Source organism: Corvus kubaryi, unplaced genomic scaffold (genome assembly GCF_017639235.1).
Source record: "Corvus kubaryi isolate FWS band 111438036 unplaced genomic scaffold, C.kubaryi_AGA036_p1.0 37398, whole genome shotgun sequence".
Lineage (NCBI taxonomy): Eukaryota > Metazoa > Chordata > Aves > Passeriformes > Corvidae > Corvus > Corvus kubaryi.
In genome coordinates, this window is record NW_024581137.1 from 33,901,648 (window position 1) to 33,928,128 (window position 26,481).

Genomic DNA, 26,481 nt, shown 5'->3' on the forward strand with positions numbered 1-26,481 from the left:
GCCGCCCCGGCGGCGCAGGCTGCGCGGCGCGGAGAGGAGCCTGTCGCGAACTTAACGTCTGCGTCTCTCTCCCGCTCTTGCGCCCGTGCAGAGAAGGAGGTGGCGGAGCCAGAGGTGCGGATGGTGAACGGCAAACCAAAGAAAGTGCGCAAACCCCGGACTATTTATTCCAGCTTTCAGCTGGCAGCGTTGCAGAGGAGGTTTCAGAAGACCCAGTACCTCGCCCTGCCCGAGCGGGCCGAGCTGGCAGCCTCCCTGGGACTCACGCAGACACAGGTACCACGAGTGGCTCTGCTCGGCCCGGCCCGGCCTGGAGGGTCCATAACCCCGGGTTCAGCCCGGTGCCGCGGGAAGGTCTGGATCGGCCCCCGCGGAGGGGCGGGAGGGCGGCGGGGTGCGGGGCGCCGCAGCCACGAAGCACCGGCTTGCCAGGCGGGCATTAATGGTGTCGCTTTCCCTCCCCACTCCCTCTTTCCTCCCTTCTCCTCTCCTCCTGCCCCGCTCCTAGGTGAAAATCTGGTTTCAGAATAAAAGATCCAAGATCAAGAAGATCATGAAAAACGGGGAGATGCCTCCGGAGCACAGCCCCAGCTCCAGCGACCCCATGGCCTGCAACTCTCCACAGTCACCTGCGGTTTGGGAACCTCAGGGCTCGTCCCGCTCCCTCAGCCATCATGCCCACGCACACGCTCACCCTCCAAACTCCAACCCGTCCCCTGCATCCAGCTACCTGGAGAGCTCCACTTCCTGGTACCCCGCTGCCAACTCCATCAACTCCCACCTCCAACCCCACGGCTCCCTACAGCACCCGTTAGCGCTGGCCTCTGGGACGATTTATTAGAGCCTGGCCCTTATTATTTTATTATATTTTTTTGTTGTTCCTTGGACTCCTGTGTTTTACTGTTAAGGAATAATAACGAAAGGAATGCATATGGGGAATTTTTAAAAGGGAAAAGAAACAAAAAGATTAAAATGTGTAAAGCTTGTGCATGTAACTTATTGCATTTCAAAGGAAACCCTTTTTTATACAATACGGACAATTTTTGGCTCAGCTGTGGACACTATCATTGGTGCCTTGAAATCTATGACCTCAACTTTTCCAGAGACTTTTTTCGATGTTATTTTAACCCTGTAAATAATTGTAGATAGAGGAATTAAACTGTATATTCTGAATAAAATAAAATTATTTCGACCACGAGAAACGTTTCCAAATTACCCCTTCTTCTGTTAATAAGAGGGAAAAAATGTAATACTAATTTGCTTGCAGAAAGAAAGTGAGGAAAGAGGATGGGAGCTGAGAGTTCACGTTCTGTTCCAGTGCCGTGCAGTGCCACCACAGTCCGGGCGTGCTGGCAGGATCTGGCCCTTGCAGGTACCCGCAGGCGAGCCGAAGGGCGGCGGTGCTCTCTCCCCGCTGGGAAAGGGGCTCTGGCAAGACCGCGTACGTCTTACTGCACAGTGCTTTAAGCTGAAGGGAAAGCTGCCCATCCTGACGCGAGAAAGCAAATCTCTCGCCTTAAGCCGCCCCGAATCCCCGAGAGCAATTAGCGTCGAGAGCTGCACACTCCACAGCCCATCAGTCGCCCGTGTGCACTCGGCTAATTATACAAATTACGTTTCCGTCAAAGGGAGCCACTAAATATGAGAAAAGGATAAAATGAGGGTTCCGCTCCCCTCGCTCCTGCTAAAAGCCTGCGGCCGCTCCGACTGAAGGAGGGACGTTGCAGAGGTACTTTTATTGTTTTTGTTTTATCTCTACCCGATTTAGGGGAAAATACCCTTGCGTCAGAGCAGTCGCTAGCTCTGCCCGGTGCTGGAGGCACGGCGTGGGCGAGATGGCCGGAGCACTGCCCACTGGAGCGGACCACTCGCTCGGAGCGTGGGCTCTCTTCCAGTAGAAATCCAGGCCCGCGGGGCCCCCGCGGCGGAGCACGTTCCCACGGGGACCCCTATCCTGGGGGGCAGCGGTAATTCACGGCCGTGCGGGGTACGGCGACAGCAGCGAATGTGCCAAAGGCGTCGCTGGAAGGATCCCCGAGATGAAAGATGCCCCTCTGGCAGCTGAGGCTGGCGAGGAGAGTGCTGGAAGGGGGGGAGGCGAGGCCTGAAAAGGCACGCTCCTGCCCTGGAGCGCACTTACCTGTCTCCAGTCCTCCTCCCCGCTGCCCTCCCCCTCCTTTCTTCTCCCTCCTTTCCTGCCTGCCATGTTTTGTGCGTGTGCGTGGTGTGCGTAGTTTTCTCCCCAAAGAAAGAAGCCCGGGTTTGCTGTTTTGTAACAGGTTTGGGGGTTGGTAAATGTCTTGCAGTACAATAGACCAGTTTGTTCGGTTGTGCTCCCTGCACGCCGGGGAGGGTGCGGGGGTGCCGGCGGCAAGGGCGGCGGGGGCCGCGGCCGGCTGCCCACCCCTGCCCGCTGCCGGAGAGCGGCCGCCCCGCCGCGGTGCCCCGCCGCTCCCCATCTCTTCTGCGGTTCTGGTGACCGTCTCCTGTTCATTTTACGCGCAAGGTTTCAGGGACTTTCCGCGACTCTGGGGCTGAGGAAAAGGTCGGCTTTGTCTCTTCTGCTCACTTCCATGCGGTGCAAAAAATTTTTGAAAAACTTGACCTTTTCATTTTCTTCCGTTCTTTTCCTCATTTCCCTCTAGACAAGCATTCAACCTGCAGTAAGAGATTCTCCCCGAGGTCACTTCCGTTTGCAGAAAGGTTTGGACACAAGAGGTGGAAGTCAATTTCCCAGGTGGGTTCACCCACCCCTTTCTTTGAGGAGCTGCCGCGGGGCTGTTTGGTTACGGTAACCTGCCGGGGCCGTGAGGGCCCGGACGGACAGAGCAGGAACAGCTCCGGGAAGGCGGAATGCCGGCAGGCAGCATGCCGGACAGAGATGGGAATTTACACTGCGGCCGCTGGACTAGGCATCGCTCGCCTCTCCAAGCCAGCCGAGTCATCTCGGCTCGGTTTCCATGCCGGTCCCTCTCCCTCCTTAATTTCTCCTCCTCCCAGATCGGGTTGGTGTTGGGCAGGTCGGGAAAAGCCTGGCATCCCTCCCCCAGAGAGGGTAAGAAATGTCCTCGCCGGGGCTCCCCGTCGCGTGGCCCCGGCCTCGATGAACACTCGGAGTCTATGGCCGCCCCTTCTCCCGGGCCGAGGGGGATGCTCCTGTCCTCTCTGTCCCCGCACACCCAGGCAGGCACACCCCGGCGCCTCTTCCCGCCTGGGTGCACCCCCTGGGCTCCGGCGGCGGCCGGAGGGAGCCTAGCTTGGCCAGGCCTCCCCGCTTGCCTCCCCGGGAAAGGGATGGCATGAACTGTCCTTTGTCTGATGCTGGGTTTGGGCTCCGCGAATTGCTGGCTCGGGGCTTTCCCCGCCCCTCCCCCTCTTCCCCTCCCTTCTGTTTTCCTGGCGGCCACTTCCATGTGGAGCCGGGGCAGTTCGGGGAGCCGAGAGGAGCCACATTCCTGTGGGTGCCGAGCGGCTCCAGGGCTAAGCCACAGGGCCTGACACACACACACATACACAGACGCGCAGACACACAGACACACATACACAGAGCAGCCTGCAGCCCCCGCTGCCCCAGATCGAGAGGTCCTGACACTGCCTGCACCCCTGGGGCTCTCACACCCACAGCACACCACCCCCGGCTGCGCTAGCCCCCGGTTGGGACGCACACCTACATCACCCACACCCAGACACACACCGTGCCCGCCAACCCCACCTACGGACGCGGGAGGAGCACCTTCCCGCTTCCGCCCGAGCCCCCCTGTCCCTGCCGGGCATCCCCGCACCGCCCGCGGGCACAGCCTGCAGCCGGGAAGCGCTGCCCTCTCGCCAAGCGCCTCCGTTTCCCTCCCGCTCCTTCCCGGGGAAAGAAAAGACACCCCCTCCAACCTGTCACCGCGGCAGGGCAGCCCGCCTGCCAGGCGTTCCTGTCGCCCTCTTACTCCCCTCGGTCTCCCCCGTGCTTTAGCTCCCCGGCGGCCGCGCTGCCTGCGCGGGCCTCCGCGCTCTGCCCGCTCAACCGCCGGCAGCGCTGTGTCCCCAGACTGCATCCCACATGTGGCATCGATTAAAGATTTCTGCCACGCAATTTTGCGACTGACAGCCTTTAGGTGTTTCGGTTGTGGATTACGGGAAGGAGATCTATTGCTTCAGGAAAATCGGGGCGGGGGGGGGGGTGTGGGAACCCCCTTTTCTTGCTTTCAGTCATTTAAGCGATTGCTTGCAATAACTCAACCTGTTTTATAGGTCAGATAAGAGCCGTGAAAATAGGAAACGCGAAGTTTACATTAAGCCTCCCTTTCTCTCTTTTTTTAGCGAGAATCCGTGTTGCATCAATTAAATAGTTCTTCTCTTTGTTCGGTGGCGCGTCTATTTACATGCGATTCGGGGAGGATAAACAATCGTTTATCTGCCTGGAATACAGACCTGATAAATCCCACCACACACCCACGCCCCTGCTGTCTGTGAGAACACCTTCCACAGGCACGACCTTCAAGGCCGCGGGTAAAACTCCCATCTCCCTCACCTCCTTAGTCCCCTTCAGGTGAGGGCCCAGAGTGCCGGCCCCGGCCAGAACCTTCAACGGATTGAGCATTTGGCGAAGAAGAGCTTGGAGGTGGCTTCTCGCTCCTCTCCCTCTGCCGCCTGCCCCTCGGCATTCCCGGAGAGGCTGTCTGAAGCTCAGCCTGGGTTTTGCAGGGTGGCTCAGCCAGCCTCGCCGGGCCGGATCCTGAGCTGGCTTCGTGCTCTGCAGCGGCATCCTCTGCCTGGTTGTGGAGCTGGCCCTCCATTCCAGGAGATCTTTACGGTCTCCTCGACACGCACCATATAACGCGTTTTATAGGGCTTTCGCCTCTCTCTATCCACTGAGCTTTCTTTTATTCGCCTGGTTTTTACTAAATCGCATGGAGAAAAGGGCGCAGAGTAAAGGCTCCTGCGGGCTGCCAGGAGCGGCTGCGGCCGGGAGAGGCCAGCAAGAGCCGGGGCGGCAGCCCTGCTGCCCATGGGGCCAGCCCCGGGCGCTGCCTCTTCTCATCTGGACCCTGCGGAGACTAACCGGTCGGGCGGCAACCGCGCTTTGATGATTTAGGCCATTAAAAAATGAAGCGGGTTTGTGTATTTCGTGTCCAGGGTTAATAAAAGTTAATCAGGAGTCGAAAGCCAACTAGCCCAGTGAGTTAACCTCGCTAGCTGCAGGTAGTCCTGTTAGCCAGGCTCTTTCGGTTAATTAATTACAATTGAGTCGGTTCTGTGATAATTTCCCTAAGGACCCCTGAGGACCGGTCCAGCGGGTGCGCGGGAGCGCAAAAGGCCGCCAAGCTCCACAGCCCGCCGCGGAGAGTGCCCGGAGCCCGGGTCCCGCACCCCGCACTCTCCTCCTCCCGGTTCCGAAGCTCCCGAGGCTTCTTGCCCGAAAGTGACGTTCAGTCACCTGAGAGAAGGCACAAGACAATGGAGAACCCTCTTTTGGGGATGGGTGGGGAGCTCGGGGATGCTTCGGGTGCCGGGGAGAGGCTGCCGGGAAGAGCCGAGCCGAGAGGCGGACTGATGCAAGGCGGGAGCCGAACCAGCAGTCCCTGACTTCACATCAGGCTCGCACTCGTTGAGATTTGGACACGTAACGCTGCAGACCACTGATTTGCTATTTTCTTAATTCCCGCTCTTCTCATTCCCTATGAATCAAACAGTCTTTTGTCCTTCAGAGTTTGATTTGATCGCTACTGTTCACATTTCACTTTTGTATTTTTCCCTCCCTATACCATTACTCATTGAGTGCCCCGTGAAATTACAATCGTACATTTTCAACTCAGCAACCCATTTGCAGTGCAAAAATAGGGTCTAAATAATGGCTGAATTAGCCCTACTGGACAGTTTCAGATGTAACACTCTGTAATAATTATATTGCAGGCTGGATTAGGATGCTATTATCATAATCTGGACGTTTACAATTATCTGTAATTTGCAAAGATGCGCCAGGTCTTGATTACAGCAGGTTTTTTTTATCAAGCTAACCATCACTAAACAGTGACAGTAATAACAGCTAATTTTGCTGGCAATATAAGAGGTGCTGGGGTGTGCAAACAATTTCACACCTGGATGTGCTCACTCAACCAAGAATATAGAGAAAGAGCTTCTGCCCTGAGACTCAGAAAAATATTCTCCACTGCTTCTGTTCAGTATAGATTTCTAGACCCCGATCCTTGCTTAGCAGATTTTCAGAGGGGTAAGTTTTGGGGCTCGCTTGGTTTTGGGGTTGGTTTGTGACTGCTCCGCGCCTTGCCCGTCGAGGCACGCTCCGTCTTTGCTCCCCCACATTCGCGGTCATTCTCGCGCCGGTGGTTTCCCTCCCCGGGCCGGACCCCGACAGATACGCGCCCCCTTTCCCCGATGCTGCCGGGGGCGGCGGGCGGCGCGGGCGGGGATGCGGCGGGAGCCCCGACGGGCTGCCGGAGGGGCAGCGCGGGACTCGGCGGCCGGCGGAGAAACCGTGCGAGCCGCGGGCCGGCCCCGTCTGCCCGTGCCCGCAGCGGGGCGGCGGCGGCGCGCCTTTCCGCAGCTCTCCGCGGCCCCGGGGCGGTGGAGCCCGGCGGCGGGCGGGCGGCGGCGGAGCCGGCGCTGGCAGCCCGGCGGCGGCAGGTTTGGCGCTGGTGTGGGGAGCTGCCGCTGCTCCATCCATAGATGACGCTGTTTCACGAGAGTCTCCCGGGGCGGTTGCCGCGCGAGTGGGAGCCGCTGCTGCCATTCGCTCCCACCCCGCTCCCGGGAAGGCCTACCTTTCCCACCTTCTCCCACGCTACTAAGCTAATGGGCCTATTATTATTATTATTATTATTGTTATTATTATTATTATTATTCATTTGTTCGCTTGCTTGCTTGTTGTCTGGGCTTTTTCTGAGCCTATTTGAGGAATCACTCGTAGGGGAGGAGGGCACGACGCATCGAGAGGCTTTCCGCACCGGCACCCACGCGCGGCGTGCAGGGGAGGACGGGCCCCCCGCAAGCCCCCTTGAAGCAGCGAACCCCCGTGTCCCCCGCCCCCCGGGCCCGCCAGCGCAGGGGCGGACCGCCCGCCGCCGTCCCTGCTGGGCGGGTGCAGCGAAAGGGTTAAGGTGCCTGCGGGGGCCGTGGGGGCCGGGACCCGCCGGGCTGGGCTCGGCTGGGCCGGGCTCCCCGGGCTGCGGGACTCGCTCACCAGGGCATCCGCCGCCCTTCTGCGAGGCGAGGGTGAGCCCGCACAGGAGCCGGCGGGGGGGGTGTAAAGCGGAGTTTTCTGAAAGATGCACACAATGCTGTTGGTTTAAATGTATGGTAGCTTTCTCTCCAGTGTCATTTGAATAATTCAGTGAGCCCCACTACCAGCTGTACTTCTGAAGCCTCTTCCATTCTTTTCAGCATTATAATTTTGGTTAATTTTCAATTTTAGGCCCTACGTCTCTGCAATTTGTGTATGAATAACAGAATAATTTTCCTCTTTTGTTTCGCCTTTCCTGTTCCTGAATCTAAATAAAGATGGCTTTTTAGTATTAAAAGTGGAAGAAAATTACAGGTAATTATCTTTGACGGTAAAAACGCTGTAATCAGCGGGCTACATGAAAAATTACTCTAATTATGGCTGCATTTAAGAGAATGGAAAAAAACCTTCTTGTGGATAAAAACCTTAAATTGTCCCCAATGTCTGCTTCAAATTGGATGGCACTGCAGCTGGAGGCTTTGTTCAGAATTGATCCTGGGGAGCTCTGAACCCAAAGTTTCACAGTGGGAAGGGGAAAAAAAGAAAAGAAAACATTTTTCCTAATGTAACAATACGAATGGTAGAAAATGACAAGACTGATCGGTTTTAAAGCACTCTGAAGACTGACTGAGCGTGGAAGTTGCTCAAAAAAAAAAAAAAACAAACCAAAAAACACCCCCCAAAACACTGGTATATTGGTAAGTAGTCTTTGCTTTGTGTCTAATTATAGTGACTGTCCTTTTGCACGACTGTATGTAGCTGTCATTATATGGAGCACTCTGAGGATCTCTATTGACTTCTGATAAATGGCTCAGTGGTTTCAAGGTTCATAATTTGAAGGATGCCCAGGTCTCTAGACATTAATTCTCGCAGTATGGGGCATCCAGCTTGGATGAGGAAAAGGCTTTTCATTGTCAGTAGTTGCTGTGCTTTCCACAAGCTGGTGCGCCTGAAGCTGGCTGGACAGCGTGTTGTGTGCCTGGGCACCTCTCAGTGCTTTGCAAAACATTCCTCAGCTTGCATTGTCTGCTCTTTAAAACAAAGGAGGGCGCCTCCTTTCTTAATAATTTGGAGTCTCCAACCTTTGGGAAGGAAGACAGGGCTCTGAGCTTTGCCTCGGCGAGAAGGCTCAGCTCAGCTAAGCTAAGCAGCGGAGCACTGAAATCGCAGCAGAAATGGCCGGGTGATTAGGAACTTCGTCTAGGCGTATCTTTGTGGACTCGGTATCTCCTGTCTTTAAATCGTAGCCTTAAAACCAACCAAGCCACCAGCTACCCCATGCCACTTCATCTTTTCTTTCTTTGCTCGCAGATATATGCTTTGGTAGGGGTGTCTGTGCACTCAGCCAAGCTGGGCACAAGGATCCCTCTGCCCGGACTGATCTGGGGGGCAAGTCGGGGCAGGTGGGGATCCGCTAAGGTTAAGAGAAATAGGAGCCAGGCGGGCGTTTTGTGGCTTTTACTCTATATACGAAAGAAGACAAAAACATACAAAGTATATGTACAACTAAAATTCAACAATATATACAGAAAGGTTGCTCGGGGAAAGGTCCCTCTCGCTCAGTGGTTGAGGCTGCCGCCGGGCAGCGCTGAACCTTCCTTCCCCAGCCCGCAGCGGCGGGTCTGGCCGCGAATCCCTCGCTCTGTCTTTACTGCTCGTCTCCGGGAGTCTGTCCGGCTGTGTGCGGGTGCGGGTCTGTGCGGATGAGGGGGCTCTTCGCGTGAGAGACGGTGGTTTCTTCTGAGCCGCAGCCCATTACATTTTGAGAAAGCATGCAGATTTTGCTTCGTGGTAATGTTCTAATCTTACAGTATATTTGCAGTTTTCAACCAGTTCTCCTTTTTTTCCCCCCATCTTAATTTTTTTAAAATCACTTCTTCTGTCTTTTAATCCTTTCCCCAGTCCGGATTTGGTGAATAAAAATGAAGGAGCTTTGACTAGTCTCTCTTTCATCATGTAATGTCTTTAGCTCATTAAACAAGTAAAAACGGCTGCCATGGTAGATTCAGGTTCTTGTGGGCAAAGTCTATAAAAAGTTTGTTTTGACGTATACTCCACAGAGAAAGAGGCTGGTGCCTTGGAGTCCAAAGGAAAATATCCTAAAGAGAAGTGTCTTCTGTGCGCCAGAATGAAAATTGTGTCTTTCTGTTAAAGATCAATCGTTGAGGTTACTTTAAAAAAAAAAAAAAAAATAAAGCCACTCTGTCTCTTTGCCGCATCTACAAGTTCACACAGAGCCTGTTAGCTGGCACGGCTTGGCAAAGCAGGGGAACTTCTTGCCATGTCGAGACGAGGCGTTCTTGGGAGATTATTTCTCTTGGACAATTCACATCATTTGTGGTCTCTGCATTGTGTCTTGATGTGGAGAAGAATACCAGTGAGAATAGCCAGGCATGTAGCTGTTTGGAGGCATATTGACTCCCTTGGCAGAGGCTGAAACGTCCCAGACTGGAGGCAGAGCTGGAGAGCGAGGGGAGAGGGCAGCGGAGCCGGGCAGAGGGTCGCTCTCGTGGGGGTTACTGCCCTGTTTAAGCAGCTTCTTGAATTTGGAGCGCTTGTTCTGAAACCAGATCTTCACCTGTAAACCGAAACGCATTAGATATTAGGCTGCCGTCAGTGCCCAGGGCACAGCAGGAAAGACCCCGGGGGCCGGGGGTCTAATCTGGAGAAGGTCTTGAGGGCACACGCCAGTCGGGTGTGGAGCTGGGGATGGGGAGAGGGGAAGGAGGGGTACCTACGGCTGCTCTCGGGCTTTGGATGCAGCTGGAGAGAACAGGGGAGGCAGAGCAGAGATGGAGAGCGAGAGGGATGCAGGTTTTAACCTGGAACGTTGTTTTCCCTCGGCAGGCCAGATTGTTATGGCTGAAACAGACTACATACTCTGAGGTGTCCTGTTTTAGCGCCTCATTCAGAATTTTGGAGGTCATTTGATCATTCGGGCAAACTGTTGTCAAACATGGGCAATCATATGATTTTGTGCCAGGAGACAAGAGCCAATAGACAAAGGGCATCTTACAAAGAAATCGCGCATCCAAAATCCTCACGATCAGATCAAGCAGTCCACGCTGATGTGGCGGGGGAGGAGGCATAATGGGACCAGTTTTGCAGCTTTATATTGAAACGTATTATTAAAGAAAGAATAATTTTATTTTCTCTGTGAGTAATAGTATATCAGCATTGCTTTGGGTCTCATCCTGCACCTTACCCAGCAGAACTCCCAAAGAGGAAGCCTGCACTCGATAAGGTGAGCAAGGATCAGGCCCACTGGTAGATCAGAATTACTATAGAAATTATATATAGGTAAGACATGTATACACAATACATATTTTAAATCAATCAAACAAAGAAAACAAATCCCCCATGCGTATTTGACCTCTCAAACTTTGCAATCATAATGTTAGGGGATAAGCAAGGGTTCTCCTCTAGCTGCAAGCTCAGGATCTGGTCCCTAAAAAAAAAAAAAAATCTATGCGTGCAAGAGAGAAAGCAAGACAACAGTGAGACAGAGTGTGCATGCTAAGGATACTAAAATCCCATTTGCAAAACCATCAGGCCCATTCCCATCATTAATGTTTGCTGAGTATTTAAAAATCGCTGCCTGGAAGAGACTGTTACCAATGACAATGATAAAATCCTGAAGTTATTTGTTAAGCTCACAGATTCACGATAACATTTTACCCGAATTGATCCCATCTATCCATGCACCTCTCCACAAACCCCAGCTGGGTAAGCCTGTAATGCCTCATATGTCTTTCAAGCTTAAATTAGCAGAATGGCACAGCTACTCCAACCACACTTAACTATGGCTTAACCTGCCATAATTTTGTACACGGCTGTCTTTGATCTTCAGATCTATTATCACCTTCCGTACATTTTGCCCAAGGCTAACCACTGCATTTGCGTTAGTCATCCAAGGTGAATTAACTATTGATTTAACAGGTATTTCCTAACGCGTTCCTGCTTCCCCTCTACCTATACGTTGCTACGAGGCAGCTTTGCTTTTAGCTCTACCTCAGGCCCAGCGATTCCTTGCCTTTGTTTTGTTCTCCTTTTCACAGCTGGGAAATTGCATCTCGGTGCTGGAATTATCCGAAAATATAGGCAATTTTAAAACGTTATGTGTGGCATCAAAAAGGGAGCGCTCGCTCGCAGACGGCTGAGGGAAGGGCACTTTCAGCTCCTTCTGCGGTCGCCCGATCTCTGTCGCGCATTAGGTAAGTCCTAGCACAGAGAGATGGCAACCGTGTGGCGTTACCTTTTCTACCGTTCCCGACAGAGGCCAAAATATTTGGGGAGCATCATACTTTGCTTGGCCTTTGTTGCTCGAGCAGGCTTTCAGTGATTTGGGATTCCCAGTAATTACCTGTGTCTGGGTAAGTCCTAATGAAGCTGCCAGTTCAGCTCTCTCTGGAAGTGCCAGGTACTGAGTCTGCTGAAAGCGATGATTTAAAGCCTGGAGTTGTAGACTAGAGTAAATGGTTCGAGGCTTCCGAATCTTTTTCCCTTTTCCATTAAATCTGATTTCACCGTTTTCAATCACTGTGGTTTTTTGCTGATCTGCAAGCAAAACAACACAGCTGAAACATCACCCTCCTTAGCTATTAAACGCGGGTATTTTGGCAGCCACGGCTCCTAAAAACGCCAAAACCTGTCCCGACGCCTGTTCAACCCCACGGCGTAGGCACAGGCTGCATCTCCTTACAGGCGTGCGTGGCACAGGCTGCTGCTTGGGAGCTACCGGGAGAAAAAACAGCTGTCCGGGCATAGTGGGCAAGCTCTCCTTCTTCCCGGGAAGAAAAAAAACCCAAAAATATTTTTAAAAATTTATAGTGCAGCTCTGGCTTTGCGAAGGTGTGCCTTGTTCCAGGGCCATCCAGGTTTTACTCGGCTAATTGACTTCGCGTCGCCAGTTTGGTGGTCAGTGAATCACCAGTCCGAGACTTTTAACAATGCTTTTTCCCCCCGCCCCCCTCCCGTGCCCCTCTGGATGGATATGTACGTCTCCCTGCAAAAAAATAAATACATAAATCAGACGGCCCCCGAGCGGAATGCGACCCGCTCGCCTGGAAACTTTCACTCCTCAGGTGTTAGCAGGAATTTTGCCTAAAGCCGGTCCCGCCGTAACAAAGGAGCGCCGAGTGCAGCCCCTTGCCGCCGGCCGCGGGGAGAGCGGGGAAGGCGCCGGTGCTCAGCGCCGCGGTACCGCCAGCAGCCGCCGCTGGCGCGGTGGGAGCGCGGCGGCCCCGCTGCCGGTACCGCAGCAGTAGGCCCGCGGAGGGGCCGCGGAAACAGGCAACCCCCCGCGTTTTCTCCCCGCCGTCCCGCGCACCCAGGGACGACGCCTGCCTCGGCGGGAGCGGGGGGCACGGCGGGGGTCGTTATGCAGGTGCCCGGAGGGGGGGCCGGGAAGAGGCCCGGGGATGGAGGGAGCGGGGGGAGAAGCTGGCAGCGGGTTCGGGAAGCGGTGCCGGCTCACCTGCATCGTCCGCCCGCGTCTGGCTGGCCGCGCTGCTGTTGTGGTAGGACTGGAGGTAAGGGCTGTGCTGCGAGTGGCTCACGTAGGGGTAGGCGGCCAGCGAGCGGTGGTTGTAGGAGCCGCCGCTGCCGGAGTAGGGCGAGCTGTGGTGGTGATGCTGGTGGTGCGGGTGCGAGCCGGCGGCGGAGTGCAGGCAGTGCAGCGGGTAGTGGGCTCCGGCCATTGCCGGCGAGCTCTGCTGGGAGTGGGGCGGCGGCGGCGGCTGCGGCGGCGGCGGCTGCTGTTGCCCGAACTCCATGAAAGCGGATTTGGAAGAGTCTTGCGCGTCCAGCCCGTCAGCCATCGTAGTCATGGTCATCATCAAAGTTTGGGAGGGAGAGCGCGGTGCTCCCCGGCTCGCCCCCCGCGCTCTGCCTCCTCTCTGCCCAGCCACCGCCGCTCCCCTTACCCGCCGCGGCACCGCTGGAGAGGCGGCGGTGATTTAATTTAATTTCTTTTCTTTTTTTTTTTTCTTTTCCGCCTTTTTTTTTTTTTTTTCTTCCCCCCCTCCTCTCCAAGGAGCCGTTGTGCGAGGGGCCTCGTTCACTGAGGGAGGGGAGGAAGGGGAGGGCGGTGTGCGGGGTGTGTGAAGGGGGAGGGCGGGCTACTCCCGCCGCTTTTTTGCGCCGCTCTTTTCCTTCATCCCCCCGGCGCGTGGGGTGGGTGTTGTTTTTTTTTTTTTTCTCTTTTTTTTTTTTTCCTGGTGGGGGGGCGTGGAGGGTGGGGGCAGTTTAAGGTGGGAGCCGGGAAAGTTGGGGCTCCGGCGCTCCGACTCGAAGGGCAGGGACGCGCACAAGTCGAATGGTTCGTCTCCGGAGGGCAGCGCCTCCCTCATTGGTCACTCAGCCCCCTGACGTCATAGCCGGCAGCGCGCGCGTTGCCCGCGCCCGCCCCCCTTCCCCCCCTCCTCCACACCCGCGCGCGTTGCGCGCCCCGCGCGCGGGTGGGGAAAAGGGGAGCGTCTGTCCCCATCCCCCCTCGCCCCCTTCCCCCCAAACCACGCATTCCCCCGCCACGCGACCCCCTCCATCCCCCTTCCCTCCCCCCTCCTTGCGCGGTATTTTCGCTGCGGCGAAGCGACGCGCAGCGCATTTTTCCCCGCTGAACGCAGCGGCAGCAGCTCCCGTAATGGCTTTCAAATATATGCAAATGGCTACGTGCGGTTGGCGGTTTTGGCAAAAAGCTTGATTAGGATATAAACGACCCAAGGAAAAAAAAAAGTGCCTGCGCCCTAAATTTGTCTTTAGATTACAATTCTAGTTGATTTTATTTTATTGTCAACATTGTTAATGATAAAAATAGAGTCGTTTTACAGTTATTTTTACTTTCTGGAAGGAGGCAATTAGACTTCTAATCAGGAATACACAAAAATCTCCCATGATTAACTGCAGTACTTTGTTCAAATTGCTGCTATAAAATTCAGAACAATTTGCCTGTAATGATTATGGACTGGGTTTATTTTGGGAGGTGGAATAAAAGTGGATATAGCATAAATTATCCTCTAATTATACACCAGTGTCGCCTCAATTATCCTCTTATCAAAATGGTTGTCTAACTGCCGCATTTAGTTTCAATTCTCTCCTTTTTTCTATAAAAAGAACTTCATACCTTGTTATTATTAATCCATTTATTATTTGCAAGGGGATTTATATCCGAACATCCAGGTGGTATTACCACTTCTCTTTCAAAGATGGACTAGGGAAAGACATTAAGTTTGATCCAGTACGGCGGAGGATCTCTCTCTCTCCTCTCTCCTCTCTCCTTCCTCTCTCCTCTCTCCTCTCTCCTCTCTCCTCTGTCCTCTCTCTTCTCTCCTCTGTCCTCTGTCCTCTGTCCTCTGTCCTCTCTCCTCTCTCTCCCCCCTCTCTCTCATCCCCTCTCTCTCTCTTTTTTCCCCCCTTTCCCTCTCTTAAATCTCCTCGCGTCCAGCTAAGCATGAACTCCAGAGACAGACCCCACCGGAGAGGACTGAGGTAGGAAGGACCCTGCGGAACTCGCTAAGCCTAGAGAAATCCGAAAGTTGCTCTAGATGGGGAAAGGGGCTGGAGGCTTCGGGCTTTGAAAACCAACACCGGCACCAGCAGCCACTGCTTCCAAAACCTCGCGCAGCCCAGAGACGACCCCAGACCGATCCCAGGTCTTGACACTGCCTCTCACTGCGATATTCCCTGAGGATTGGTTTTCAGATTCTGCAGATATATATACTAATTTTTTTTAACTCGTCGCTTGTGGAAATACTTATAGGGGTTTAATTTTTCTTTCCGGGATTTTTTTCTCTTTTTCATTTCTTCCTTTATTTCGGAGTTGTACTTCCCCACAGCCCGATCATCAGCTCTGGGAAGCCGAAGGATGAGAGCCCCCTCTTCGCATACCGTTGGGGAGGGGGGAGGGAGGAGGAGAAGGAGGATGCGAAGCGATGCTCTATCGGTGGAAGGGCATAACCCGTAGTCTCTCGGCGCTTGTAGTTCATATTGCTTGCTTCAGGGGGGCATGGGGGAGGGATGTCTTTTTTCCTGTGTGGCTGGGATGTTCGGAGCCCCCTTAGACACCCTCTCATCGTTGTTTCACTTCTTGAGCCCTTGGAGTCGGTTCAGTAACTCTGAATGCAGTTGTAAGTGTCTTGCCTTGTTCTCCGGCTTTTAACAAGGCTTCCACTTTAACACGCGAAAGGGTAACCCGATCCAGGCGTTTACAAATCTACAATGAATAAAAATATAGAGAAAAGGGGAAGAGAAAGGAAAGAATTCCTACTGAGACTCTTTATTCATAGGTGTAGGTAATGTACTCAACAGGAACAGGTACATTTGGCAGTTTTATTGCTTTATACCCTCCAGCTTGCTGTTAACATCATGAAGGCGTTTTTTCCGCAGGTGCACATACTAGCATTTTCTCCAGCAGCAAGAGCATGCATAACAAAAGATGTCAGAAAATAGGCTGGGGAGTGTTTGCAACACGTTGCTTTCTTGTTTCGAAATAATTCCTGCCGCATAATGGATGCTAACCCCGGAATGGGGGAAAGTTGGTCAGAAGAGGAGACCACTTTGAAATAATACCTATATGCCGCCTTGGCGAAGGGAATAAGGCGTCTGAGTCAGACAAAAAGGAGAAGAAGAAAAGACAGGAGAATCTGCAGGAACTGCTTCCTGCGATAGGCAGCAAACCGAGTTGCATATGCATCTCTTCGTTCAGCCTAGCTGACGGACGAGATGCGGTGGGGCGAGCGGGACAAGCAGCGGCTCCGGATGTGGGCCGGGGGGACCGGCGGCGCCGCGGGGATGCGGAGCCCCTGCCGAGCCGTCAGTGGGCGCCGGCCGGAGGGAAGAGCTGGAAACCCGGCGCTGCTCTTCCCTCGCGGTGCTCAGACATCCTCGTCTGTCGTCAAGACAGTTGACTCCGTCCAACCTCACACCGATAATTTCCCCCAATTTAATTAGGCCCACGGGGGGTCGCGGGGGGGGTGGGGAGCAATAGGGGCCCGAGTCGTGGCCTGGTAGACGCGGCAGCTCCAGGGATATTTCTTGTCCGAGGGTCAGGCAGGCCCCGGACCCGCGCTCTGGCTGGGGATGCCGGGGCGCCCGGACGTCCCTGCTCGCTGGGAAACAGCCCTGCCGGGCACTGGTCCTCCATGGCTCCCATTTGCGTGAAGCCGAGCACCGTCACCGGCCTCTTTCTGGAGAAATTAGACCCGAATCAGTAGCTCTGGACGCATCAGGACAGTGGAGTGCTCATTTCCCAGGATGGGTGACTCGTGAAAAAGGGGTGGGGACGGGCACCCCACACCTCCTAGTCCCCTCACCCTAAGTGTCTCCGAAAGCGAGCAGGCAGAAGTCACGAGTGAGGGGCGGGAGCCCACGACGGAAGCTGCCTTGCCTCAACTGGGCTTCCTGGGAGCATCGCGGGGCCGAATGGGCCAGAAACCCGTCCGGCCGGGGCACCGTGCGAGTTAGGGGGAAGCTGGGGACTGTCCTGAGGTGGGAGCCCCTGCACGGCCTCCTGTGAGCACACGCTCCTCCCTGGGAAAAGGCAGCAGGAATTCACCGCATGTGACCCCCCCTTCCTGGCTTCCCCGCTCTTTCCGCGGCCAAGCCCGAGCTCCCGGAGGTCTGGGTTGCAGCCCTAGTCGAGGGCGATGGGGATATGCCCTGTGCGCTGCTCTGCGCTCTATTCCGGACCGTGGGTACCACCGAGCCCTGCCCTCGCATCCCTGGCCGGCCTTCTCCTCTCCTCACCCCCGGTGTAATATTCCCAGGGAATGCACTCCGCAAGTCACCCTCGCTCGTCTGCAGAGCAAGGAGGCCTTTGCATCCCGAGTGGGATTAGGGCCAGTCTTTCTCCACGCCCGGGCTGGCTGAGAGCCACAGGGGCAACGCTACGCTCCCTTCCCTCCTCCCCCGCCGTCCTCCCCTGCTCCGCTGACGGGCGGAGAGCGTGGCACCACGCACCGGGCTCCCTGTGCCCCAGGACTGGGTGACTTCGTGCGACCGGTCTTCGGTGTCAGCTTAAACCGCGTTGCTTTAATGTTGTTTGTGGGTAACACTTTCAGAGGGCCAAAGCGTGTATGCGTGGTTTAAAGTCACATTTGTGAGTCGAAAGATGTCACACAACCGACACAACAGTTAGAAGGAGCTGACGAACAACAGGAAACGGGGTTCTATTTTTAGGGTGTAATAGGAAGTTAATGTAAGCGGTCAGAAGCTTCCTATATGCCTCCGAGCACTTTCTGTTCCATTCATTCATTCTTTCATTCATTCATGCGTTCAACAATAACAACAGGGGAAAACAAACATTCCCGTTCCGTTTCTCATCCCATCCTTCCCGGGAAGTCCTGCTGAGGTGTTTGCAAGGGTGGGCTCTGCAAGCGGAGTTCCTCTTTCGGGTGGTTTATCTTGTTTTTTGGTTCGTGGGGAGGGGTGCGATAGCTGATGGCGTTCCTCAGGCGAGACTCCTCCAGAAGGAGTGTGCAGGGGCTGAGGGACGCTCTCTGGGATTATGTACCCCCTCTCCCCAATTCACACCAGAGTCCGAGAGAGTGCTTTCTGTATCACACCGGTCAGAGCAGGGAAGGTCCGAGAGAAACTTATTTCAGGAATTAGGTTGGTTCGTGTGTTTTTGCGCGAGAAGCCCAAGTACGCACGTGAAGTAGATCTGGCAACAGGATTTTTTTTAAGTGGCAGAGAAATGCTGGGGGGCGGGGGGAGGAGAGAAAAGGTAAATATTAGTGAGGGATCTCCTGGTTTTTTAGCAACAAAAAGGAATCCATAAAGCATTTGAAGGGTGCTCGGGACAGAGTGGAGGTCTCCGGCAGAGTGGCGTGCGGAAAATCTCGAGAGAAGCGGAAAGCCAGAAAATATTCCGGCTGGCGGCGATCCACTCCAGATGCGTTTTTGCGGAGAGGCTCCCTCCGCGGATGCACGGGGCTTTCCCCGCTGAAGCGTGGCTGCGGCGGCCGCCAAACGTGTGCCCCCGCCCCGCGCGGCTGGCGCTCCGCGGGTGTCCGCGGCCGCACGACGCTGGTGTGCGAAGCAGCTGCCCAGGACGGCTCGTCAGCCGCTGTCCTGCCCTGGCAGCGCGGCTTTGCCCACTTTATTTACAGCTCCCGGAAGCTCAGCAAAATATTTCTCCTTGCGTCTGCCGATGATATTTTTTTCCCCGGTCTCTCAAGCCTGTTAACCCCAAAACACACGTCCTCCTCTCCTTCTGCTAGTATGTCCTATTGCCATCGTCTTAATAGCAGCTGAGTGGTGAGGAAAGGCACCCGCAAAAGGCGGTCACCTCCTCAAGCTGGAAGCGAGCCATTTTAAGGAGAGACTGCGGAATCTGAGCGCTGCCAGCACAAGAGCAAGAGCGGAGCGGAGGCTCCTCTGGATTTCAACCCACTAACATTATAACAGACAGGCAGGCGTCAATGGCTTTCCATACCGCGAGTGTGAAGGAAGTGGCAGGGAAGCGGAGGGGGGGGGGTAAACCCCAGCCCAGCCTTGCAGATGGATCACACACGCCGCTTTCTATGTTGTAGCCTGGGTCAAAATAATAGGAGTCAGAAGGGGAAAGATCCAGAGGGAACCAGCCACTGTCTCTTGTACAGATTTGTAGCGAAGCCTTGGCTGTGGTTAAAACCTTACAGATAGATTCATTCAATGTGTGGCTCTGTAGAGAGTCGCAGATTGGGGCTTTTTGTTTGGTTAATGTTCTGTTGTGTTGTTGTCGTTGGTTGTTGTCCCTGATGGGGGGTAAGTGTATGTGGGGAGGTGTATACCTGCTTTAAAATGCAATTAGGTTTCAAGCGAGTGGCTGCTCAGCTGGAGGACGGAACCCCCGCGGAGGCCCTGGCCGCCCGCCTCTCCCCGCACCTGGCCAGGTGTGCACCCACACCGCCTTAAGTGAAATCCTGCGGACAGGTCTCTCCCCCTCTGCCCATACGGCGAGCCTGGCCTCGGCATACGTGATCCCCGCAAAGAGACTGAGCGGGTGGCTGTGCCTCCTTCGCCCCTCCGCTGGGAGACTTACGTGGCAGTGGCGTGGGGGGATCTTCTCCTCCGAGGGTCAGGGGACCTCCCCGAATGCAGCCGCAGGTTTGCAGACTGCCGCCTGTGAGGCTTTCACTTGGCAGGCGTCCCTGCCTGCCCGGGTGCTGCAGAAACAGACGGTTGTTTTAGCGGGGACGTATGTTGTTTTGTTTTCTTTTCCAATGAAAGAAAAAAACCCAACAACAATTAAATAAAAAACCTTTATCTGGCAGAAGATGATGAAATTCAATTAAAGAATAAAAACAAAACAAAACACCCAACCCACCACCGCTCTTAAGTGCCCATCTTGGAAGAGCTCAGAGGAGAATGAAAACTCGAGGCTCTTTCAAGTCATCAGAAAGGCTGCAATTTCTCCTGCGGAATCGTCCAGTCTCACCCCCGAGCCAGGCACCGCGCCGAGCCCTCCCGAGCCCAGACACGCCGGGCTCAGCCTCGGCTCCCCACGGCCACTCGTGTGCTGAGCCGGTGACACCAGCGGGGAAGTTGTCGCCCCAGCTGCGCTCTGAAAGTCTCGGATTCCGGCGAGAGAAAGCAGGGGCTTTAATTACGGCAAACGAGCGCGGTGTCCTCTCTCTTCAGTCTCTTTGCCTTCGTTTATTTTTAGTACACTTCAAATGTCTACACATTTCCCTTGTTGAGATCAGTGCAATTATTTACTCTGCCTTTAGGGATGCATTTACCCAAGCAATGAATGGAAATGTAGTAAACACGGCGCAAAGTCAATGCAGTTATTGAGGTTTATTTATTAGGAAAAGAAGTAAATATCTCGGCTTTACTTGTTTCTTCGGGCAGACTCGTTATCTAGAGTAGATTGCAAGGAGAGTTCTTCACTTACTCCTGTGTAATGAGATTGCTTTATACGTTTATCTCGCATCTGTATCTAGCTACAGCCTCTTTTGTCAGGGTCTCAACGGACTATAGAAACAAATCTAAAAGTTAATTTAGAAGGATAATCCGGAGAGATGCATTATCTGATCTCTCTGTAGAAATTTAGCTAGGTGAGGTCCCGTATCTGAAGGCGTAAAGAGATACATGCAAACAGAGCATCGCCTCCAGCAACCTGAATTCCGCCCTCATGCACCGTCCGGAGCGGGAAAGCTCTTGACAACTGAGCGCGGTTTCACTGGCAGAGTGAAACTGCTTTGCCGGACCGACTGGTCCTACTGTGACCACGACGTTATCCTCCATCCCGCAAGAATTATTGTTATATTCCGCGAGATGAGATCGTCACCTTTCTCCACCTGTTTGCCCTGACCCCTCTCCCCCCAACCATCATTCTCACGGAATAAACGCAGGAGGAAGGGACGCTGGGGGACGTGGGCGGTAAGAGCACATTAGGTATCTGCGGCGTGAGGCGCGGGAGGTATTCCGGGGTTCTGACAGCTGGATCTAAAACAAATCAGATCTGGATTAACTTGCCTGTTTTGTGAATTGTCTGCATTTGAGCGAGCAGCCCTCACCCACTCCGCTTCTGGCAGGTTTTGTTACACGTGCCTCTATAAATATATTATCCCAACCCTCTCTCCTCGTTGGAGATCTCTGTTCAACAAAACAGAAAACAGAACGAGGAGAAGCGATTTTCTTTTTTAAATGAAGACATTTATAAGTAACCTAATTTCGTATCGTGGAAGTAAATTTCATGCTAGGATATATTTTGCACAACATGTAATCTTTTACAGCCGGAAGACATTTAATTAAAGCCATATTCGGAGAAGTACGGCTTCAAAGCAGTCATACGACCACATACCTCATTCATATTCAGGATCTGTTCTCGAATTCATATTGTTTTAACGTGGGACATCGCCTCTACGGCGTAACTCTGCAAGGCCTGGGCAGCATGAGAGATAACACAAAAGAGAGCAGGCACGGAACAGCACGGGGCGCTTTACCAGGAGGAGAGGTGTCTGTTTAACCCAAACACCACCGCTTTCTGCTTTTCAGCTCTCTACATTCTGTCGGAGGAACTCCCAGCAATTCACATGCACTAGCTGGGGGCTGGGAAGAGAGGGAAAAGCCCACCGAGGATGGGCCAGGGTTAAGCATCCCGAGCTGGGTGCGCCAACTTCGTTTCCACACGCTGCTGCCCACTTCATGTCGCCTTGGGAAATACGTGTGTAGGGACAAGGTTTGATCACACACTTTGCCATCTCTCCAGAATAAGGCCGGGGATCTCGTGGTAGCCTCATTTCCTAGCATTTTGTGCTGCTCGGGAAGCGGTCATGCAGACTCACACACCCTACGGCTAAAGGGGGAACTCTGGAGAGAGAAGGGATGCCGCCCTGCCGGCACTGTTCACGGGCATCTGTGAACTTTTTATCGCACTCATACCGCTTGAACGACAAACACACTTTTTGTTCAAGTTTTTGCCCCATCTCCTGCTCGACTGTTGGGTTATTCAGATGAAGATCGGGGACCCCCGAAGAAATCGGGGTGCAGGAAGGAAATAGCCCAGGCCCGAGATGAGAGCGGGTTTCAGTTCGATATCCCACGGTCTGTGGGGCTCAGATGCCCACTGTCCCTGTCCTTCCCGGTTCCGTCGATGGGGCACTACCTCTTTCCTTGAAATCACTGGTAAAATTGTCCTGAGTTCGGCGAGAGCCGAATTGGCCTCCCCTTGCTGTTTCTCTATGGTAACTTTTGTCTAAGAGGGTGCTTGATGCCTCCCGCCTTTCCCTTTCCGTCCCCGGGGCCGCTGGTGCAAAAGGTTGCCTCTCGGGGAGCCAAGGGACTTGTGTGCTCCGGCGTCCTGTCAGCAAGCACTTTTGTTTTCTTCTCGAAAGGGATGGCAAAATACTTCCAATGAAGCGGGGAAAGAGATGTGAAATAAACCCAAAACAAAATTTCCCCCTAAATAAATCATGTCCCTATCCAGCCCGAAGCAAAATAAACCCGCAGCAAAACGAGTCGCCCCCCGCGGCCGCCCAGCCTCGAGTTGTGGCTGCTTCGTTTCAGAGGGAATAAAATTCAGCGGCGAAATCAAATCAGAAAGGTTCTGGTTAGTTTCCTCGTAGTGGTAATTAAAAGTATTAATTGGTTGTGTCGACAGCTTAAAAAGACAGGTGTTGCTAAAAAAGCGTCATTAATCTTCCAGTCATTACCAAGCAGCGATGGGAACCGGACTGGGAGAAGGAGCCGATTGTTTACGAGGGTCTTTCAAGGTTTAAGAATGGAGATTATAATAATACCACTGCTAATCGGACGACTTTCTCCATTCCTTTGAAAAATGAAAAGAAATCAAATGGCCTGCCTGCAACCCTCAGTTAGAGCAGGGCAAAAAGTCTCTCATGGACTTCCACCCGTTTAAGATATTTTAACGTTCATTTTCTGTGCATATATATACGGTTAAATTCTTTCTGTCTTCGGATGCTTTATTTTTTTCATCAGGTGACCTGTGGTCGTGAATAAAATAAGTTTTACACAAGTTTTTGCTACAGCAATCTAAACTTCAAAGGCTCTGACTAGCTGCTTTGTCCATCGGGCAAAGCAAGAGTCACTGGCGTTGCAGCCTAGGTGTGGAAGAGTGAGGAAAGGAGTAATTCCAGGCCCCCGGCATGAGACCCGACCCCAGCTTTTCAAGCGGGTGGTTTGGGGGTTTGTTTGTTGGTTCGTTTGTGGGTTTGGGTTGCTTGGCCGCGCCCGGCGAGCAGGCAGCCGCGGGTGGCCGGACCGAGCAAACTTCCCCGAGGGGAGAAGAGCTGCGGGTGCGGCAGGGGAGCGGCGCGCCCTTATCCCTGTGCGCACGTCGAGGGCACCGGCGGCCTCCGGCGAGCCCAGAGCCGCCCTTCGAAGGCGATGCCCGGGGCTTCGGCCGGGTCCTCCCCAGAGAGAAATCCGCCCCCTGCTGCCTCCAGGAGCCTCGGGGCAGCGTGGCCGAGTCGAGAGCCGGGGCTCTGGTCCGAGAGCCGGGGCTCAGGGCCGGGCTCCCCACGCGCTCGGCGGGGCCCGGCAGCCTCCCCGCACCGCCGGTCCCGCCGCACGTGACGCGGCGCGGAGCATGCGCGCGGCGCCGGCCCCCGACGGCCCCGACGGCCGCGCCCGAGGGCGGCCCCGAGCTCCCCGTTCGGCTGGGCCCGGGCCCGCTGCTTGGCCGCCGAGGCCTCACGTCCCCGCGCTGAGGAAAGCTCCGAGGCGGCGAAGGAGTCTTTGAAGCCATCCCGCCCGACGGGCTGTTCTAAGTCCTCCCGATGGGGCCGTCCCCACCCGCCAGCCGGCGCGGCCTCGCCCCTGCCCTCCTCTCCCAGCCCGATGCTGCCTCCGGCGCCCGGGCCGTGACGGTTCCGTTCCGCCGTCCGCTTCCTCTCCCCGGCCTGTGGCACCTTAAGGTGCATCCGTCTGTTACTGCCCACGCCGCCCCTGCCCTGCTCCCCGGGCAGCGCCGGCGGGGGGTTCTGACCACAGCTCCGTACAGGGTAAGCGCCCTCCACGCTGCTGCCCAAAATAATCTCTGAACGCCTCAGATCCACTCGCAGGGGCTGTTCCTGCAGCTGTGTTTGTTATCGAGGGTCCTTTCGCAGCCGGGCAGCGGCGGCTCCCGGCGCTGGCACCCCGCGGGAACGCGCCAGCGTTTGCGGGGAGCTGCGGGGGGCGAGGGCCGGTGGTTGCGCGGCGGCTCCGGCACGGGTGCACCGAGGGAGCCCCTTTGCCCCACAGAAGCACCCCGATCCCAGAGCAGCCTTCCTGACAGGCTTCGCACGGGTCCTGGGGCTGAACCCCCGTGGAAACGCAAAGACAGGACGCACAGAGCCTCTGCCTACTTCGTATCGGTAATGACTTCCCGCCCTCCCCCCCACTTGTTCTAAAACAACAAAACACAGACTTACCTGAAGTGGTTTTTATTTTCACAACAAGGGATATTCCCTGCATTGCACACATACACACAACGCATGCACACGCACACACACACACACACTCACACACACACATTAACCAATAGAAAAGCCAGATATGAGGGTTTGATGCTCTGCTGTGACATGAATAATTGTTGCATCGTGTAACTTCCTACATCTTGGTTTTAATTTGCAGTGAACCAAACAAAGATATTTGCAATTTTTAAATAAGCACTCTATGTAATAAATGGGAACATTGTGCATGAATGCTGTTTCTTCCCCTTTTCTTTAGAAGACATTATTAGCTCTGACAGCATGCAGCTCAGGTTTGGAGGAGAGGATTTTGTAAAGGGATGATAGACAGGAAGGGCAGCAATCATGGGCTTCTTGGGCTAAAGCTTTTTTTCTTTTTTATCAGAATGTTCTGTTCGATGCCATTTATCCTTGATGATAGAAAATTGCTCTGTTGCCAGGACGCTGCTGCTGAAATAGAGGGCAGGAGCCACATTTCCATTTTGCAGCTTGAAAGCTATTCAAATGAATTTGCAGAAAGGGGGGAAAATCTAGAGATAAACAAATGAGAATAAATCGAGTTCCCCTTTCCTCTCTTTTCTTTCTCTTTTTCTTCCTCTTTTTTTCTTCTTTTTTTTTTTTTTTCCCTGAGGTGTGTATGTGTGTACGTGTGAGGGACCTATTCATTTTCTACATAAGGATTTTAGTTCATCAGTGTTTGCAGCACCTGGGAAGTGCTCCAAATCAGGGAACACTTATTTTGCTGCTGTTCCAGCCACTGAACATATAAACATATTAGAGAAATTTACGTGTGTGTGCAGATACGCAGGCACCCACGATTTCCTTACACGTGTATATACAGCCAGACCCAGAAACTCGGTGCTGTGTATTCCTCTGTGTGGATACCAAGGACATGTACCACGACCTTACAGAAAATGCGATTTCTCCCAACATTTATTTGTTGATTCTGGTGAAATACCTCGTCATTTTAAAACAATTAAAATTTATGCTTAAGTTATAGCATTGTCCTTCCATGATAACTAATTGTGTGGGAAATCTTCATTTTCCCTCCTAGTCCATTTAGATATTTCTGGAGTCCCAAGGAGAAGTAATAACGCATCTGGCTATAATCCAGCACGCAGCCCAAGGGCTAATATTTAATCATTATTTTTAAATTAAGCATTGAATAAAATAAAGCCAGAAACATTATTTATAAATTGGAATTAATATAATGACAAGTAATTATGCTCTTCCTTCGCTGGTGATTCAAGGCTCAGCTCAGCTCCTCAGTTTAAATCCAAATAAATGAAACGTGTGAAGCCTGTTAAACACTTGCATTTCATTTACTTGTTCCATCTGTAGGCTGCTGCTGTGTCAGGATGGAAATATTGGACATACCTTGACTGGGGCTGTAAAAACTCTCAGAGGTCTGAGAGCCCGGTTACCACAAAATAACTTTAAGTGAATTCTAATTTCGCTTCTCTGAGTAAAAGCCGGTGCCAGTGAGTCATGGGGTTGAGATGATTAAGCAGCCTTCTCTTAAACATAGGATTTTAAGCGACCATAATATGTTCGATGACATACTATATTTGATCACCTTGGATTTTTTTCACTATGTCACTTCAACAGAGTTTCACCTCCTATTAATCTATAATTAGCATGTTGGCTTCAAGCATGATGTATTTCAAAGTGTCATCTTGTTAGATGTGGGTTCCCTCCTGCAAGGAAGAAAATTCTGAAAGTGGAAGAGAAACAAACAGGACTGAAAAAGGAGGATTGATTTATTGGCCTTGGCCAACAGCTTTTCCATAAGCGTCCAAGCAGTCAGGCATGTGACGTTCCTATTGATTTTTAAATCTTCCTTCAGCTGAAAAGTTCGGCGCGCAAATAATAATAAACTCTAATCATTGCTGCTATTAGATTAGGCTAAACACGGGGATTCGGGGGTCCAGCCGTGCCCAGCTCTTCCCCCCGCCCGGGGCAGTGGCCCCGCCAGCCGCCTGGGCAGCGCCGTGCCCTCAGTGCCGCGGGGGCGATGCGAGGGAGCCCCGGCGGTGGTGGGACCCCTCGGGCTGCATTCCCCGGTCCGCTCCCTGCCGAAGCCCGTTCCGGGCGGCGCGGGCAGCGCGGGGCCCCGGGGTGCGGTACCTCAGGGAGGGAGCGGCGAGCGGAGCAGGCAGCCTTCGGGGGATCCACGGCCTCCCTTCCCCGCGTCCCTCGCCGGGACCCGGGGGCGGCCAAGTTGCTGGGTCCGGGCGGGAGCGGCCGCGGGGCCTCCGGGAGCGGCGCACCTGGGGGGACTTCCCGGGCCCCGCAGGCCTGGCGCCGGGCAGGCGGCGGGAGCCTGCCACGCCGGGAAGGTGCCGCGGCCCC

At 53.9% G+C, this 26,481-nt stretch overlaps 2 protein-coding genes and 1 long non-coding RNA gene across 4 annotated transcripts in view; 2 read left to right on the top strand and 1 right to left on the bottom strand.

Annotated features, from left to right (window-relative positions):
* Nucleotides 1–1,198, top strand: DLX5 (distal-less homeobox 5; the record flags this gene model as incomplete). The annotated part of the gene is made up of 2 exons (XM_042042780.1): nucleotides 1–276; nucleotides 509–1,198. Coding segments are annotated over 2 exons (609 nt in total), but the record flags the coding sequence as incomplete, so codon positions are not given.
* Nucleotides 1,199–5,894: 4,696 nt separating this feature from the next.
* Nucleotides 5,895–26,481, top strand: part of LOC121671584 — a 105,828-nt gene continuing 85,241 nt past the window's right edge. The window contains exon 1 of one of the 2 annotated variants that reach the window (XR_006018547.1): nucleotides 5,895–6,220. This is a non-coding gene — a long non-coding RNA (uncharacterized LOC121671584). Of the gene's footprint in view, nucleotides 6,221–14,590; nucleotides 14,717–26,481 lie in introns of those variants that run through there. The other variant, XR_006018546.1, reaches the window with a different exon arrangement.
* Nucleotides 8,672–13,545, bottom strand: DLX6 (distal-less homeobox 6). Its single transcript, XM_042043543.1, has 3 exons — nucleotides 12,705–13,545; nucleotides 11,592–11,785; nucleotides 8,672–9,806 (listed from the first exon to the last, which is right to left on the bottom strand). Exons 1-3 carry the CDS (start codon nucleotides 13,063–13,065, stop codon nucleotides 9,555–9,557), a joined length of 807 nt encoding a protein of 268 aa, XP_041899477.1. The 5' UTR covers nucleotides 13,066–13,545; the 3' UTR covers nucleotides 8,672–9,554.

Coding starts and splice junctions, on each gene's coding strand:
- DLX6 (XM_042043543.1), bottom strand. CDS start 13,065: ATGATGACCATGACTACGATGGCTGACGGGCTGGACGCGCAAGACTCT. Junction 11,786..12,704: donor GACGCGGGCGGACGATGCAG/GTGAGCCGGCAC, acceptor TTTTGCTTGCAG/ATCAGCAAAAAACCACAGTG. Junction 9,807..11,591: donor TAGGACTTACCCAGACACAG/GTAATTACTGGG, acceptor TTCGGTTTACAG/GTGAAGATCTGGTTTCAGAA.